Raw genomic sequence first — 16,318 nt, forward strand, 5'->3', positions numbered from 1 at the left:
GTTTACATGTAGAGTCGATGCTATTCTCCCACGAAAACGACGTTTCTTTCTTTCGTTATGAAAAATCAGTATTGTCTTTTTTGTAGACAGAAAACGTAAAAACTTTTTCGCTTGTTACTGAAATATTGCTTTACACCAACAGAACGAAATCTCAGTTCTTCTGACATTATGCTACGTAATATACAAACTGGGGAGTGCAGTTTCTCTCCAGTGCCTATCTAATCATAGCAGAGGCATATTTTTCTATTAATTCACCGTAACGGCCGCCGGATGATTTACCGGCTGTGTTATTTTAATGTGCTGCCTTCTCTATAATGCTGGTGGCGACCTAAAAACCGAACACCAATCTACATCTACGTACATACTCCGCAAGTCACAGTACGGTCCATGCCGGAGGGTACTAATGCCATTACTAGTCATTTTCTTTCTGTTCCATTCCCAAAAGGAACCTCTGTACGAGATAATTTCTCTTATCTTCGCGGTACTTACGCGAAATGTAAGTTGTTGGCAGTGGAATCGTCCTGCAGTTGGGCTCGAATGCCGGTTCTCTAAATTTAACCAATAGTACCTCGCAGAGAGAGCGTCATGTTTTCTCCAGAGAATCCCACATGAGTTTACGAAGAATCTCCGATCGAACCTACCGGTAACAAATCTAGCAACACGCCTCTCAAGTTCTTCGATGTCCCTTAATTACGACCTGGCGCAGGACCTAAGCACTCGAGCAGTAGCCAAGAAAGAGTGGCAAGTAGCGTTCCACAAGCCGTCTCCTTTACAGATGAGCTTATTTTCTAAAAATACTCCCAATAAAACGTAGTCGAGCATTCGCCTTCCCTACTACCAACCGCATAACGACGAAGGGATCTGTGAGCTTTTGCTACTGTAGCTAAAACGAAATATACGACATTAGAACGAGTGTCAGCCGTATTTTTATTACACTCTCTGTAAAACTGACTATTTTAAAATGATATTAAATTACCCACTAGTTGAAGGTCAAAAGCAGATAGTTCCTTTACCTCGTTTATGCTTCACAGTATGATGACACTGCTGCTTTCCTGCCGCACCATATTCACTTACATGTTTTGCAATACAGTACATACAGCTATTTATAAAGGTAAACGTGTGTGTTATAGCAGCTTGTTTTTTTACAATTTTGTTCAGTCGTGAACTTTTCCTCTTTTTTCTCGTTTTAATTAGCGAAAACAAAATATTTCACGATAAATTAAGCATGAAAGAATTCAGAGTACAATTGAAATTTGCGTTATTTCGATGAGCACTGTTTAACACCAACTTATTGCTGCACACTCATATCCAAGAACGGAAGCAGCTGTGCCGCTCAAAAAAGTCTATGTAGGCCTTGAAATTGGTGTTGTAGATCCGTAACGGTGTACTACTAACATAAACATTCCTATCATAAAAGCTACAGGCACTTGCAGACCTTCCCACAATGACTGTAAATGACCTCAGAATTAACTGATTCAAACAGCAATGACACAGGGTGACAGTTATTGAACTATATGAAAAAAGTAAATTAGTTACAAACTACGGCGTGCACACACTATATTCAACACGTAAACGTCACTACAGTTATTCGGATTTAGGTTATGACGTGTTCGATATGGCTGCCAACATTGGAGATGAAGTAGCGTAGATGAATAGAGAAATTCTGAGTGACACACTGAAGTGTCGGTACATCGATGCTGTCGATGACCACCTGAATGGCTGTTTCCGGCGCAGTAATTGTTAGATGGTTATTTCTGTGCACTATGTCTTTAATATAGCCCAACAAAAAGGAGTCGCATGTTTTCGGATCCGGAGAATGTGGCGGCCAATCGAGCCCATGTCAATGGCCTCTGGGTACCGCAGAACTGGAATCGTGTCCCCAGAGTGCTCCTCCAGGACATCAAACACTCTCCTGATTCGGTGGGGTCGAGCTTCGTCTTGCAATGAACCACATACTGTCGAAATTAGGGTCATTTTGGATAATGAGGATGAAATCATCTTCCAAAACCTTCATGACGATAGTCATTGTTTCATTAAGGGATATCGCACCGATTATTCTGTGACTGGACATTGCACACCACAGTCACCCGCTGAGGATGAAGAAACTTCTCGATCTCCAAATGCGGATTCCCAGTCCCCCAAATGCGCGAATTGTGCTCATTGACGAACCCACCCAAATGAAGGTGGGCTTCGCTGCTAAACCAAACCATCATGCGCATACTAATTCCCATCATTCCCCCGCGGGCAACTGTGCAGTTTGAACGTCCTAACGCAAACTGTTCAGAACTTATTACGATTTTATTTAATATAGTTCAATAATTGTCACCCTGTACATCTTGTAATGAACATTATGAAAACTCATTTTGAATGTATAGCCCGGACCAAAGTTGTTAGCATGTGATAAAGTAAATTAACTAATATTAATCGGTTTAAAGCAGTCTCGTCTGCTGTACGAAGTGTCCTATGATAGTTCGTAGAAACCTGATGCAAACGCAGCGAGTAATGACGACGCCCACTGGGTAACTATCATCTCTGACCGACTTCGCTTACTTCGAATACGTAGCGCACCAATAAGGAACAACTGCCTATCGACAACGATCTCGTTAGAGACAGAAGAAATGCTTGGATCGTACAAGATACATCAAGGAAACAGGACTGCCTTTTTCAAATGAACCATCCTGGCATTGCCAGAATGAGATTTTCACTCTGCAGCGGAGTGTGCGCTGATATGAAACTTCCTGGGAGATTAAAACTGTGTGCCGGGCCGAGACTCGAACTCGGGACCTTTGCCTTTGGCGGGGAAGTGCTCTACCAACTGAGCTACCCAAGCACGACTCACGCCCCGTCCTCACAGCTTTACTTCTGCCAGTACCTCGCCTCCTACCTTCCAAACTTAACAGAAGCTCTTCTGCGAACCTGGCAGAAGTGAAGCTGTGAGGACGGGGCGTGAGTCGTGCTTGGGTAGCTTAGTTGGTAGAGCACTTGGCCGCGAAAGGCAAAGGTCCCGAGTTCGAGTCTCGGCCCGGCACACAGTTTTAATATGCCAGGAAGTTTCATTAATCTTGCCGTCCTCTTCAGGTGTAAAGCAAATGGGTGTCTCATCCACAGTGTTCACCGGAAACCAGTCCACACGGACTGATGTCTGCATGCTGTCAGTTATCAACACACTTCGCAAAGTTCTGAAGATCTTAGTGCATCGAGCGGAAACCGTTTCAGACGATGAAAACCTTCCGACGGAACTCGAGCACTGAGCCAGCTACACAACCACCAGATTTCTCAAACCGTCTTGCCGAAGAAATGTAAGCAGAAGGCCCGTAAGGAGAGCACAAAGAAGCTTATGTTTTTGCCGTTCTGTGGCTCAGTGACGGGAAAGATTACCCGGCTCCTAAAGAGGCATAAAATCGACTCACTCGGCAGGGCTCCAGCAAAAATTCAATGACTAATATGGCCTGTGAAAGACGTTGTAGGCTTCAGAACACCAGGAGCACATAAAATACCATATGGGTGTGGGCAATTTTTCGTTGGACAGATTGTACGTACTGCTGAATGCCGCCGAGTGGTACAGGAGAGAATTTTTTGCCTATAGTAACCTGAGAAACTGGCAGTGGTAGAACGTGCCCTAGAAAACGGACACCATATTGCATTCGACGAGACATCTGTTATTACATTGACTAATAGTTTGTGGGATAACGTCACAAAAGAGGCGATCGAGATTAAGAAACATTCGTGACAAAAACCTCTTTAAAGACGGCGGCCTGCAGGTAAGTACGACTCGGAACTCGGCTATCGGAAGGTTGAAGTGAGCGTGGCAGGTGCGCAACTAAGAAAGTACCATTTAAGGAGCTGGGGTGAGGACAATGACGTCTCTAAAGGCAGGGCGGCTATATAAGGGTGGCAGCAGCAATCACCGACGGTCACAACTTGATAATGGCTGAGGAGCACTCGGGCGAAAGCTTGTGGGTTTTAAACCTCTTGACACGGCTGGAAGTCCGAGAGAATTTTATCAATAAAGTGTTTGTTAAAAATAAATGACTTGTCCAGCGTAGCGGATAGTGGCTTGGTGGGGATGTAATATTTTTGCTTAAATTGCTTCGAGTGAATAAGAACAAGAATGAAGTGCCACATGCTACTTGAGGACTGTTTCAGCAATGTCGTTTTCTATATGGAACACCTAATGATTTGTGATTAGCTTGCAAGTTGGATAGCTTAATTCAATTATTTTTATTTCAAGATAAGTTAAACGATACATTTATCTGTGCAATTCTATTTTTATGCATTTTGAAAATTGTGCATTGAAACGCCTTTGTTAGATTCTTTTCATATTATTTAACTTATATTTCGGTTGGTCATGCACAGTAATTTGTAATTTAGTTTTGTATTTTGTGTGTGTCCCCAATCAGTGATAGAGAATTACATAAGTTTTTCCAGTAATCACCTTGCCCTATGTATATTTCCTACATTTTGTGCTTCCAAATTTCCTGTCTCTCTTTATCCTCCGTTTGAATGAGTGAGTGAGTGTGTACATAGAATTTTTATTGTGCGTGGTAGCAGTACAGCATCTGGCTGTCTGCTGTGGTAGGAACGCTGTAGCCAACGTAGCTTTCTCAGTCAAGACAAAAGTATTTGTACCGTTTCGGTAATCATTCGACAAGTTAGTGGCGGAAAGAAGCCCTCCGGTCTCTTCCTGCTACCTGGCGGAAGTTCATTATGGGGAGAAAGTGCTCTCATCACTCGGGACTGAACCTTTGCTAAATGAAGAAGAAGGCGGCCCAGCAAAATTTTGTGGTACACAAAACATGCAGTAGATTGCAGAGTTCCACATTAACTAACTTCCCCAATTTCCGTTTGCAAATCACTTTTCAGAACCATTCACCCATTAATAACCATTTATACACACAATTTGCCTGACTCAAACTCTTAATGTGTAAATGAAACATACAAATAGTATTCCTAATTTGGTTAATCCGATTACCAAGATATTTGCTGATAAAAAATTCCTATGTTTGAGAAAAAAATTCGTCTCTCAGCCAATATCGCAGAGCCAGCCGTGGCGGCGCGACAAAAACAGTTCTGCTAAGTAGAGTTTCTTAAGACAGCCGTCCACAGGTGTTGCCTTGCAGCAGATGTTATCGCTATACGTACGTACAACTTTGAATTATAGATTAAACGTAAAAATATGGACAGTGTGGTATATAGGACAGAGGCAGGAGAGAGAGAGAGAGAGAGAGAGAGAGAGAGAGAGAGAGAGAGAGAGAGAGATGGAGGAAGGAGAAACGGAAGAGCAAAAGAGACTGAGTAACTGAGCAGGGAGAGAGAAAGAGTGATATCATCGGAATTTTCACTGTAACTTTAGTTTTCCGAACCAATACGCACAATTTGGAAAATACATAAAAAATAGAATCGCACATATAAGTGTTTTTATTTCAAGGGAAGATTAACGGTACACTTACCTGTGCAGTTCTTTTTTTTTTTTTTTGCAAATTCTCTAGAGACCCCTTCGGTACTCGGTCTTCCAAAATCATATCACACACTGTCTCGACACCTTCATCTGTTCAAATCATAGCTCACGAAAGTGTCGCCGGAACACGTTTTGTGGGTTCCACAACATTTTATCGAGGAAATTGCTTGACGTTATGATATTGTGAGTGCCCGTCGCTGCTGCCTAGTAGCAGTTGCCTAGATCAAATACAGTGGGCTACACAGAATATGGTTCAAATGGCTCTGAGCACTATGGGACTTAACATCTCAGGTCATCAGTCCCCTAGAACTTAGAACTACTTAAACATAACTAACCTAAAGACATCACACACATCCATACCCGAGGCAGGATTCGAACCTGCGACCGTTGCAGTCGCGCGGTTCCGGGCTGAAGCGCCTAGAACCGCTCGGCCGCCGTGGCCGACTACATAGAATATGATCTGGTGGTACACCCGATAGCCATATGTTGAACGTATCCGCCGGGAAAGAATGAAGCGTCACGCTTTCATCTATAACTACAGTTTTTGGATAGTCTCCAGACTCTTCATGTGCAACAAAACTTTCAGTCTAACAGAACAGTTCTTAATTATTGTACATGTAGGAACTGCCACCTCGTAAACATTATAAATTTCGGATGGATTTTCGTTGTCGATAAGCCATCCAAGGAATTTATTGGTAAGGCACGACATACTTTTTGATTCATTTGACAAACTCCGTACGGCGTGACTGCTGTAAGAAGCTGTATCAATAAGACTATTCGTAAATCGTGCTGATATTTGACTTACATTATTGCACAATGTACATACGTCATCTCTGTGCAGGTAGATAAATTTTCTTTCTGCAGTATTTTTTTCTGTGAACAACTTCTTCACTGTCGAAAGTATTGTTTCTTTACTGTTCCATTTGGAACTTCTGGTATTTGAAATAGTTAGTGTAGTTATAAAGAACGACATAATTTCCACCAAGCAGTTAGTTTAAATGGTATTTTATTAATCAATACTAGCTAGTTTTGAGCTTGTGCTCGTTCTCAAGTGCACAAATGGATGTGGTCATACCATCCTCAGATGTTTATAACAAATCACATGTCATGAGTCGTTATGCATAGCATGGTCGTCAATGGATGGGACTTCGAGAAAAGTATTTACAAATCACGCTTACTTTAATATTGCTCGTCAGTCCTGGATCCATACCAGAAAGTGTGGGTAGAAGAAGTGGAGATAATCAAAAGAAGAGTAGCGGGTTTTGTTACAGGTTCACTTTGTAAGCGCAAAAGCGCCACGGAGATGCACAGCAAACAATAGTGGTAGACGTTGCAAGAGAGGTGTTTGCTGCTAAAATTCAGAGAGCGTAGGTTCCTAGAAAAGTTGACGAGCACATTACGTCCTCCTACACATATCCCGTTAAATCTGTAAGCGTCCTTCATACACGCCATCCCCACTAAGTCGAGAGCATGCACGAATAGTTTTGTGGCACTGGACGATGCAGGAGTGTGCAGTGCGTAGGCAAACAAAGGTAGCGGTGCGTGGGCGGACAGCGGAGCAAGAGGTGAAAGTGGGTGGGGCGTTCTTGCTTGTACAATATGTATGAATTGCATTTTTAAGTTCTTTCAAATTTATGTGAACAGTGCAGCCAAGCAGATGTTAAAAATCCTTCTGAACTGTCAACTTTTGTGTCTTTTGTGAAAAACCCCGCCCCTCAACTACATGTTACTGACGATGCGAAGTGGCAGAAATGCGAGACAAAAGATAACTGTAATCTGAAATTAGTGAGCGACGTGGTGGAAAAACGGAGAGATAAGTGTGCGTGGGTGTTTGTCTGATAGTTCACAGTGAGTTACGAACCTTATTTGTAGGATGAGACAAGAGTATATGCAGTAGGTGTTGGCCATATGTACATTTTTAGTCGCCATTGAAAAAAGTAGTGAAAATGCTGTCTCAGATATATGTGGCTGACTGATCACTAGACAAAAGTGGATGGAGTGATGTACAACACAGTAAAATTCCCATCTCAGGCTAATACTCGTATAATCGTTGGCTAAAACAGAGAGAAGGTCCACACTTAAAATAGCCACAAACTTCTGGTCCAATTGTGTTAATAAAATCGCTCGAAACTCGTTATTAGTGCTTAATAAAGCATTAATTTACATTACTAAACGGCCGTAATGGTTCATGTTGCACGGGACCAGTTGCCAGTTGACAGTCTAATGGCTTACAGGGCCAACACAAATTTCATTATTAATATTTCATATATATATTGACCAAATTTAAAATTCAAAATACTCTCTTAATCTACTCGTCAAGAGTTTAAAGGTTTAAGACAATAACGCAAGAATTAAACGTAAAAATATGTGTATATTTTGTGGCAGTTGTAACTCCTGGCGTTCGTCCAGTATTTGAGAATGAGAGCACTTTGAAACTTCAATAAAGTGTACACGTAATTTCAAATCTTTTCGAAACTCTTTCGTTAGCCTCCGGGTGACTAATTATAAAGTAATAAAACCAATATAATTTGGGATTTGCGTCTTGAACTATACATACCGGTTGTTCAAAAAGTCAGTATAAATTTGAAAACTTAATAAACCACGGAATAATATAGATAGAGAGGTAAAAATTGACACACATGCTTGCAATTACATGGGGTTTTATTAGAACCACCCCATATTGCTAGACGCGTGAAAGGTCTCTTGCGCGCGTCGTTTGGTGATGATCGTGTGCTCAGCCGGCACTTTCGTCGTGCTTGGCCTCCCAGACCTCAGTCCGTGCGATTATTGGCTTTGGGGTTACCTGAAGTCGCAAGTGTATCGTGATCGACCGTTATCTCTACGGATGCTCAAAGACAACATCCGACGCCGATGCCTCACAATAACTCCGGACATGCTTTACAGTGCTGTTCACAACATTATTCCTCGACTACAGCTGCTGTTGAGGAATGATGGTGGACATATTGAGCATTTACTGTAAAGAACAGCATCTTTGCTTTGTCTTACTTTGTTATGCTAATTATTGCTATTCTGATCAGATGAAGCGCCATCTGTCGGAAATTTTTTGAACTTTTGTATTTTTTTTTTGTTCTAATAAAACCCCATGTCATTCCAAGCATGTGTGTCAATTTGTACCTCTCTATCTACATTATTCCGTGATTTATTCATTTTTCAAATTTATATTGACTTTTTGATTACCCAGTATATTGCATGTTTACCGTCAAATTCTTAACAAATTAAATAATTCGTGAAATAGCGACTCGTTTGATACACGGGAAAGCGATTCTTTAAAGAATCGGGAATGGCTTGCTGTTATTGGTTTAAACTACCACCCGGGTGTAGGTGATGACGGACGTTCTTTAAACTTACGGAGGCTGTGGTGCTCAGTTAGCAGTCTGAATGAACAAAAAATTGTATGAACAAAAAAGTTACATGAAATCGATCACTAGTAGATGTAAATTTATTTTACTGCTTCTTGTTTTCTTGTATTACTGAATGGAAAACACGTCGTCGTTGCCGCACGGTAACTCTCAGCGCGTAGCCACTGGCCGGCTATAGGCTCGGCTTATCTCAGAGTGCGCAGCCGTGAGCAGGAGCTCGCTACGCCTCGCCGCGCAGCGTGGAGCGGCGCCGACACACGCACCTGTCACGTGCTGGCAGCTAGCCGTCGGCGAGCGGCGGCGTCACCCAGCCGTACTTGTCGTGCGTCTTCACCAGGCTGCGGAACGACTCCTCGGCCGAGCGCCGGCTGAAGTCCTTGCTGCCCTTGTGCTTCCTGGCGATGCGCCCCTGCCGACACAAGACGCCATCACTTTAACGCTCAATCGACGTGACAATGGCTGAACGATTCACAAAACCTACAAATACGTAAATTAATTTCTGAAGTAGTTAGTTTTGTTTAGGATTCTTCCTAATAATCGGTCAGTAAAATACAGGATATTTCGGAAGGAATAGAAAAATGTTTTGGTGTTGATCTCTATACTAATTAGCAAAACATTCCATACAACTTGTATCCAGTTTTTATTTGTTACAGAGATACAGCTGGTTACCCAGATAAGCTTTCGTTTCGCCCGTTGATACTCCAGTTGCTATGGATTTGTTTATCGCTTGTGGTTTTTATTTTGTAATTCAAGTTGTGAAGCTGTGATTAAATTTACATAACTGAGTTTTCCAAATGAGACTGTTATTTGTTGGCCAATTCTATCGCATCGTTCAAACATCTCGCACATGTGTGTTAGATGACTTCCTAAGCTCAGAGCAGCAGATTCAAAGGTGATACCAAATGGAACTGTTGTACACGGCGATAAATGCTACTACTACCACTCAGGTCACCCAAAGTGATGGCTCTGAGCACTATGGGACTCAACTGCTGAGGTCATTAGTCCCCTAGAACTTAGAACTAGTGAAACCTAACTAACCTGAGGACATCACAAACATCCATGCCCGAGGCAGGATTCGAACCTGCGACCGTAGCGGTCTTGCGGCTCCAGACTGCAGCGCCTTTAACCGCACGGCCACTTCGGCCGGCTCAGGTCACCCAGATCGGCATAAGAATGCCTATTTTATTTTTCTATTAACCGTCTTCTTAAGCCCCTACTCTCTCCAGCTGAACATGAAAAAAAGTGAGGCTCTATCCAACACATTTCCAGGGCGAACAACTACCCCTGCCCCCTAACGTAGATAAAATTTACAAAAATATTGTGAAAACTGTCCCAAAATCTAAGAGAAATTATAGATAGCAACAACATGGAAAATGAAGGTAACAAATACGTTTGCTCGCCATACTGTGGCACATTTAGTACAAAAATGGCATCGGTTTTCAAAAAACAAAACATAAAGGTTTCCTTCTCAACTACAAACAGCCTTGTGCGTATTTTGGCTGATGGGGTTGATAAAAGAAATATACACTACGAATCAGGTGTGTAAAGACTTGAATATCCAGACTGTGACACCTGTTACATGGAACAGACAGGTAGAAGGCTTGAGATCAGGTTTAGTGAACATGTAACTTTGGGTAGGTGGGATATAGTTGAGAGGTCCAACTTCACTGCCCACCTGATTGAAATTGGACACACCCTCACCTCTCTGACGTTGAATGTCAAGTTATTGCACAAGGCTGAGAAAGGCATTTTCAAGGACCTCATAGAAGAAATGGAGATAAACTGACATCTAAAGTCATCAGGCGTCCATCCACTCAAAGAGAAAGTGTTGGTGAAGAGCAGCCGATTTTAGAAGATCTTCCACGATCTCTTGTTTGCTCACGTTCGTCTGTGTATGCTAACTAATCTCAGAAACTGCTGTAGAGGTTTTGATCCAGATACACTGATTCATGAAGAAGATTTTGTTATATAATTTATAAATGTTTATTACAAATTGTCTGTATTACGATTGATTGAAGTTAAGTTGTGAAACCGATGCCCTTGCCACCTAGTGAACAGTTTCCATTGCACGAGAGAGCAGCAGTGGCTCGAGGACACAGAAGGAGGGATCTAATTCACATCTTATGTGAATATAGGCTTTACCGGTGTATACTGCTGATTAAATCTTCACGGGTTTCCATCCAGGTAGATGCGTCGAAAATCCGCGACGATTCGATGAGTGTCATTCTCATCATCTTCTGTCGAAGTGTCTGTATTATGATTGATTGCACATCTTCGCCATAAGATGATGAGAATTACACTCATAGAAACGTCGCGGATTTTCGACGCAGCTACCCGGATGGAAGCCCGAGAAGATTTCATCAATTCACATCTTGTCTGGTAGTCTAGCCGTAATGTGAGTGGGAGGAAACCGATAGGTTGTGGGGTCCAATCATGGCTGAATCCTTCTTTTCACTCTACCTTTTAACCTAGCATTCATCTGTCAATCATGTGGCTATAAGCATTTCGAAATATGGCAATTCCAGATTGCCCATTTGTGCTTTCTTCAGGTTAGCAACCGCAATTCGCTCACTTAATTCATTGCACATTCTTCGAACAACGGGCAAGAGTTATTCAACTTTGAATTCTCGTAATAAATATGACCAATAACGAAAGGATAACGGCCTCATCATCAAGCTGTGATGTGAGGCTTATAACTACAAATAAGCAAATATTTTTAGCCAAAAGTTTCTCTGCAATCGTTTGAGAACAGTTTCATAGACAAGATACATGTGAATCCCGAATAGTTTTATTTTTTATGCTACACTCCTGGAAATGGAAAAAAGAACACATTGACACCGGTGTGTCAGACCCATCATACTTGCTCCGGACACTGCGAGAGGGCTGTACAAGCAATGATCACACGCACGGCACAGCGGACACACCAGGAACCGCGGTGTTGGCCGTCGAATGGCGCTAGCTGCGCAGCATTTGTGCACCGCCGCCGTCAGTGTCAGCCAGTTTGCCGTGGCATACGGAGCTCCATCGCAGTCTTTAACACTGGTAGCATGCCGCGACAGCGTGGACGTGAACCGTATGTGCAGTTGACGGACTTTGAGCGAGGGCGTATAGTGGGCATGCGGGAGGCCGGGTGGACGTACCGCCGAATTGCTCAACACGTGGGGCGTGAGGTCTCCACAGTACATCGATGTTGTCGCCAGTGGTCGGCGGAAGGTGCACGTGCCCGTCGACCTGGGACCGGACCGCAGCGACGCACGGATGCACGCCAAGACCGTAGGATCCTACGCAGTGCCGTAGGGGACCGCACCGCCACTTCCCAGCAAATTAGGGACACTGTTGCTCCTGGGGTATCGGCGAGGACCATTCGCAACCGTCTCCATGAAGCTGGGCTACGGTCCCGCACACCGTTAGGCCGTGTTCCGCTCACGCCTCAACATCGTGCAGCCCGCCTCCAGTGGTGTCGCGACAGGCGTGAATGGAGGGACGAATGGAGACGTGTCGTCTTCAGCGATGAGAGTCGCTTCTGCCTTGGTGCCAATGATGGTCGTATGCGTGTTTGGCGCCGTGCAGGTGAGCGCCACAATCAGGACTGCATACGACCGAGGCACACAGGGCCAACACCCGGCATCATGGTGTGCGGAGCGGTCTCCTACACTGGCCGTACACCACTGGTGATCGTCGAGGGGACACTGAATAGTGCACGGTACATCCAAACCGTCATCGAACCCATCGTTCTACCATTCCTAGACCGGCAAGGGAACTTGCTGTTCCAACAAGACAATGCACGTCCGCATGTATCCCGTGCCACCCAACGTGCTCTAGAAGGTGTAAGTCAACTACCCTGGCCAGCAAGATCTCCGGATCTGTCCCCCATTGAGCATGTTTGGGACTGGATGAAGCGTCGTCTCACGCGGTCTGCACGTCCAGCACGAACGCTGGTCCAACTGAGGCGCCAGGTGGAAATGGCATGGCAAGCCGTTCCACAGGACTACATCCAACATCTCTACGATCGTCTCCATGGGAGAATAGCAGCCTGCATTGCTGCGAAAGGTGGATATACACTGTACTAGTGCCGACATTGTGCATGCTCTGTTGCCTGTGTCTATGTGCCTGTGGTTCTGTCAGTGTGATCATGTGATGTATCTGACCCCAGGAATGTGTCAATAAAGTTTCCCCTTCCTGGGACAATGAATTCACGGTGTTCTTATTTCAATTTCCAGGAGTGTACAAGTGGAACATTTTCCGAAAAACTACTTCAACAACTTTGCTGCGTTTACATACGCTACGTTCTTTCATCGGCGCAACAGATGTCTCAACGTTCAGCTTTATGTCTTCGGAGAGTCAAACCCAGATGTGTACAGGATTGTTCGCGTGGCACAGTGAAGAAGTTCGACATAAAGAGTGCTTGAAGAACAATTGTGGCAATGAGTGTGAACAATTTATCACATTGCGTACTAAGCTTCGCAAGAGGAATGCTGTAACATGTGCTAAAAAAGTACATCATGTGTGTTTTCTCCTCATTTCATTCTTTTATTTGTGCCACATCAGCCAGTCCCCTATAGATACCGAATCATTCACACACACATTTACCCGTGATTCGCATCCAATATTTATATTGGTTGTAAAGATATCGCTTGAATCACGATGAGCTCCAGTCATTGCCATGAGATGTCACTCCAAACGCCAGTTGAATATGGCACAAATAACATTCATGCCTCCAGACAACTTTCCTGGCATGTGCTGCTTACATCGCGTAAGTTATATGAAAGTGGTGATATTCATTCAATTAATGTTGCTGTCTGATATTTATTCATAACTCTATACAGCTGTTCGCAAACAAAATACGCCCTGCCACACAAGTTGTCTGGCAGTAGATACTTAATGCTACTTGTGCAAAGCTGTGAGGGTCGCTAGTCATGTTTATAGACAGTTAACCTATAGATTTTAATGATTGAGTTTGGGATTTAAAAAATTATGACATAAATGGTCGTAATTTTTGATTGCACATACATAGAAGCTTTAAGTTGATACGTCGTCAAGGGATCAAGGACCTTAGTATTTGACATAAATTTCAACTTAATACCTCTACCAGTTCCTGAGAGAAAGGAGTTTTAGAAGAAGGACAGACATACAGTGGCGCTGTAGGGATTATTACCGATTAAAGTACGGAAACTTGGAGGATAAAACTAGGACTAAAGGCACATGCTGCAAATGGAGATGTGACTTTCTCTTTGCGTTGTCAACAATATTAAAGGCAATTACTGGTAAAGGTAGAGGTCGATGTCGAGGTCGAGATTTTACAGGCAGAGAGAAGTCCTCTTCGTCAATTTAAATTGCCAAAAAAGAATAGCTAGTTAAATAGTTTCATAGTTAAATTCATTCCAGTAATAAAACATAACGAATCAAACAATTTTTAAAAACATATTTTCTCAAAGAATTATAATCGTGCAGCATTTATAAAAAGGGGGAGAGGGGGTGGTGGTTCATAAGCACATCACGATGTGGATATATTAAACAAGAAAATTACTAGATAGGAAAAATGACTGAGTATACTAAAGCAATAAAGTAAATGAGAAAAAATAATTAATTGCGTATTATGTTCATCAGTAAAAATGAATATGAGATGCACTCTAGCGCTAAGGTGACGCTGCATGCGCTGAGATTCGTAGATTTTTAGAACACCAGTTCCTCCTAGTAGTAGCTGGACTGGAGAAGAAGGCGTGCAGAAGTCGAATACTGCCGTCAGTCACTTAACAGGTAGAATACCTGCTCTCTTGAGATTATTATGATGAGATTCTGAGAATTACTTGTAACATAATCACAAACAATAGAATATAACGAAAGTGTTTTTTCTGTCGGTAATACAAGGAAATGTCGACGTGAGTGCGACTGGAGTTCGAGTAATCTACAAAGAACCTATTATTACCTTATAAAGTGCATACGTTCGTCTGTACTGAGATTAAAACTATCAGTCATGAAACAGCTTGATTTTCGATGTTACGCAGGTAGAGTGCAAGGAAAATGGTTAAGAAAGGGTCACAAAATTTGTGTTTCAGGGTCTTAGGTCTATCTTCATATAAGAGTCTTCAGTTTTAGCAGACCGTAATATCTCTTAAGAACGTAGCACCTTTCGAAGTTCTTTAGTTTAATCCATTATACGGTGTATTTCGTTCAGGAGAACTTCATTTACGAACGTCAGTTTTCTTCAACACTATATGGTTAATGGAACTAATAATTGGGAATAGTAAGTAATGTTTTCAATTAAAAACGGTTAATCTAATTAATCAGTGATAGCAGAAAATAGTATAAAGTTTGAATGGAGATCTCTTGAGGATAAATGAACCCAAGCGGTTCTAGGCGCTACAGTCTGAAACCGCGTGACCGCTACGGTCGCAGGTTCGAACCCTGCTTCGGGCATGGATGTGTGTGATGTCCTTAGGTTAGTTAGGTTTAAGTAGTTCTAAGTTCTAGGGAACTGATGACCTCATAAGTTAAGTCCCATAGCGCTCAGAGCCATTTGAACCATTTTTTGATAAATGAACGCCGCGTGGGATTAGCCGAGCGATCTGAAGGCGCTGCAGTCATGGACTGTGCGGCTGGTCACGGCGGAGGTTCGAGTCCTCCCTCGGGCATGGGTGTGTGTGTTTGTCCTTAGGATAGTTTAGGTTAAGTAGTGTGTAAACTTAGGGACTGATGACCTTAGCAGTTAAGATTTTACACACATTAAATTTTTTTTTTTTTATGGTAAATGAACAGTGGCTTCTAATGATTTTATCTTACTGGGTCGTATGTGGGAGAGCTAAAATTTAAGATATATCAGCTAAGGATCGCGCCAATCCTCTGAAACACAAATGTACTCTTTATAAGTTTATCCAAGTGAAAGAAAACAAAAATAATTTATACTGGAGAAAACAGCTACTTAACACACACAAATGAAACGTTTTAGCTATTTCGTTAGCGATTTGGATTTCTTCTGTTGCTCCTCCTACATCTATTAAGGCGACTACATCCTCCATTCTTGTGTTATCCGAACTCATGCTCCGTCTCTAACAACCATGTCGTGGTCAGTAGGTGAAAACCCAATATTCCCTCGGTTAATTCGAACCAAAACATCGAGGGCAGCAACATATGCGTAGATTACTGATAAGTCCTGTTTCGGATACTGAACCGAAAAACGTGAATTGTAAGCATAAACTTCGTTGACTATTGTTAATGAATAATATCTTGGAGATAACACAAATTTCTGTGAAGTATGCAAACATACTAATAAAAGAAATGCCACACTAAGAATTAAACGTCTTGTTATATGCTATACTACGTTTCAGTTTGCTCCAAAGATTACTTTCTAATTCTGACAATATAATTAAATTGTTTAAGAGAAGAAATATGTCCAACAGCTTGATCGTTTCTGACTGTTGACATTATGGTTTATGGTAGAAGGACTATAAAAGACAAGAAATGATGTGTTTATATGTTTTAT

General features: G+C 42.5%; 1 protein-coding gene across 1 annotated transcript in view; it reads right to left on the minus strand.

Moving 5' to 3' along the window:
* Positions 1–9,118: 9,118 nt before the first annotated feature.
* Positions 9,119–16,318, minus strand: part of LOC124594407 (ubiquitin-conjugating enzyme E2Q-like protein CG4502) — a 613,036-nt gene continuing 605,836 nt past the window's right edge. Inside the window, exon 7 of the mRNA XM_047132777.1 lies at positions 9,119–9,247. Coding sequence (XP_046988733.1) covers positions 9,119–9,247 — 129 coding nt within the window. The remainder of the gene's footprint in view (positions 9,248–16,318) is intronic.

The sequence above is a fragment of the Schistocerca americana genome, chromosome 2 (assembly GCF_021461395.2).
Source record: "Schistocerca americana isolate TAMUIC-IGC-003095 chromosome 2, iqSchAmer2.1, whole genome shotgun sequence".
Lineage (NCBI taxonomy): Eukaryota > Metazoa > Arthropoda > Insecta > Orthoptera > Acrididae > Schistocerca > Schistocerca americana.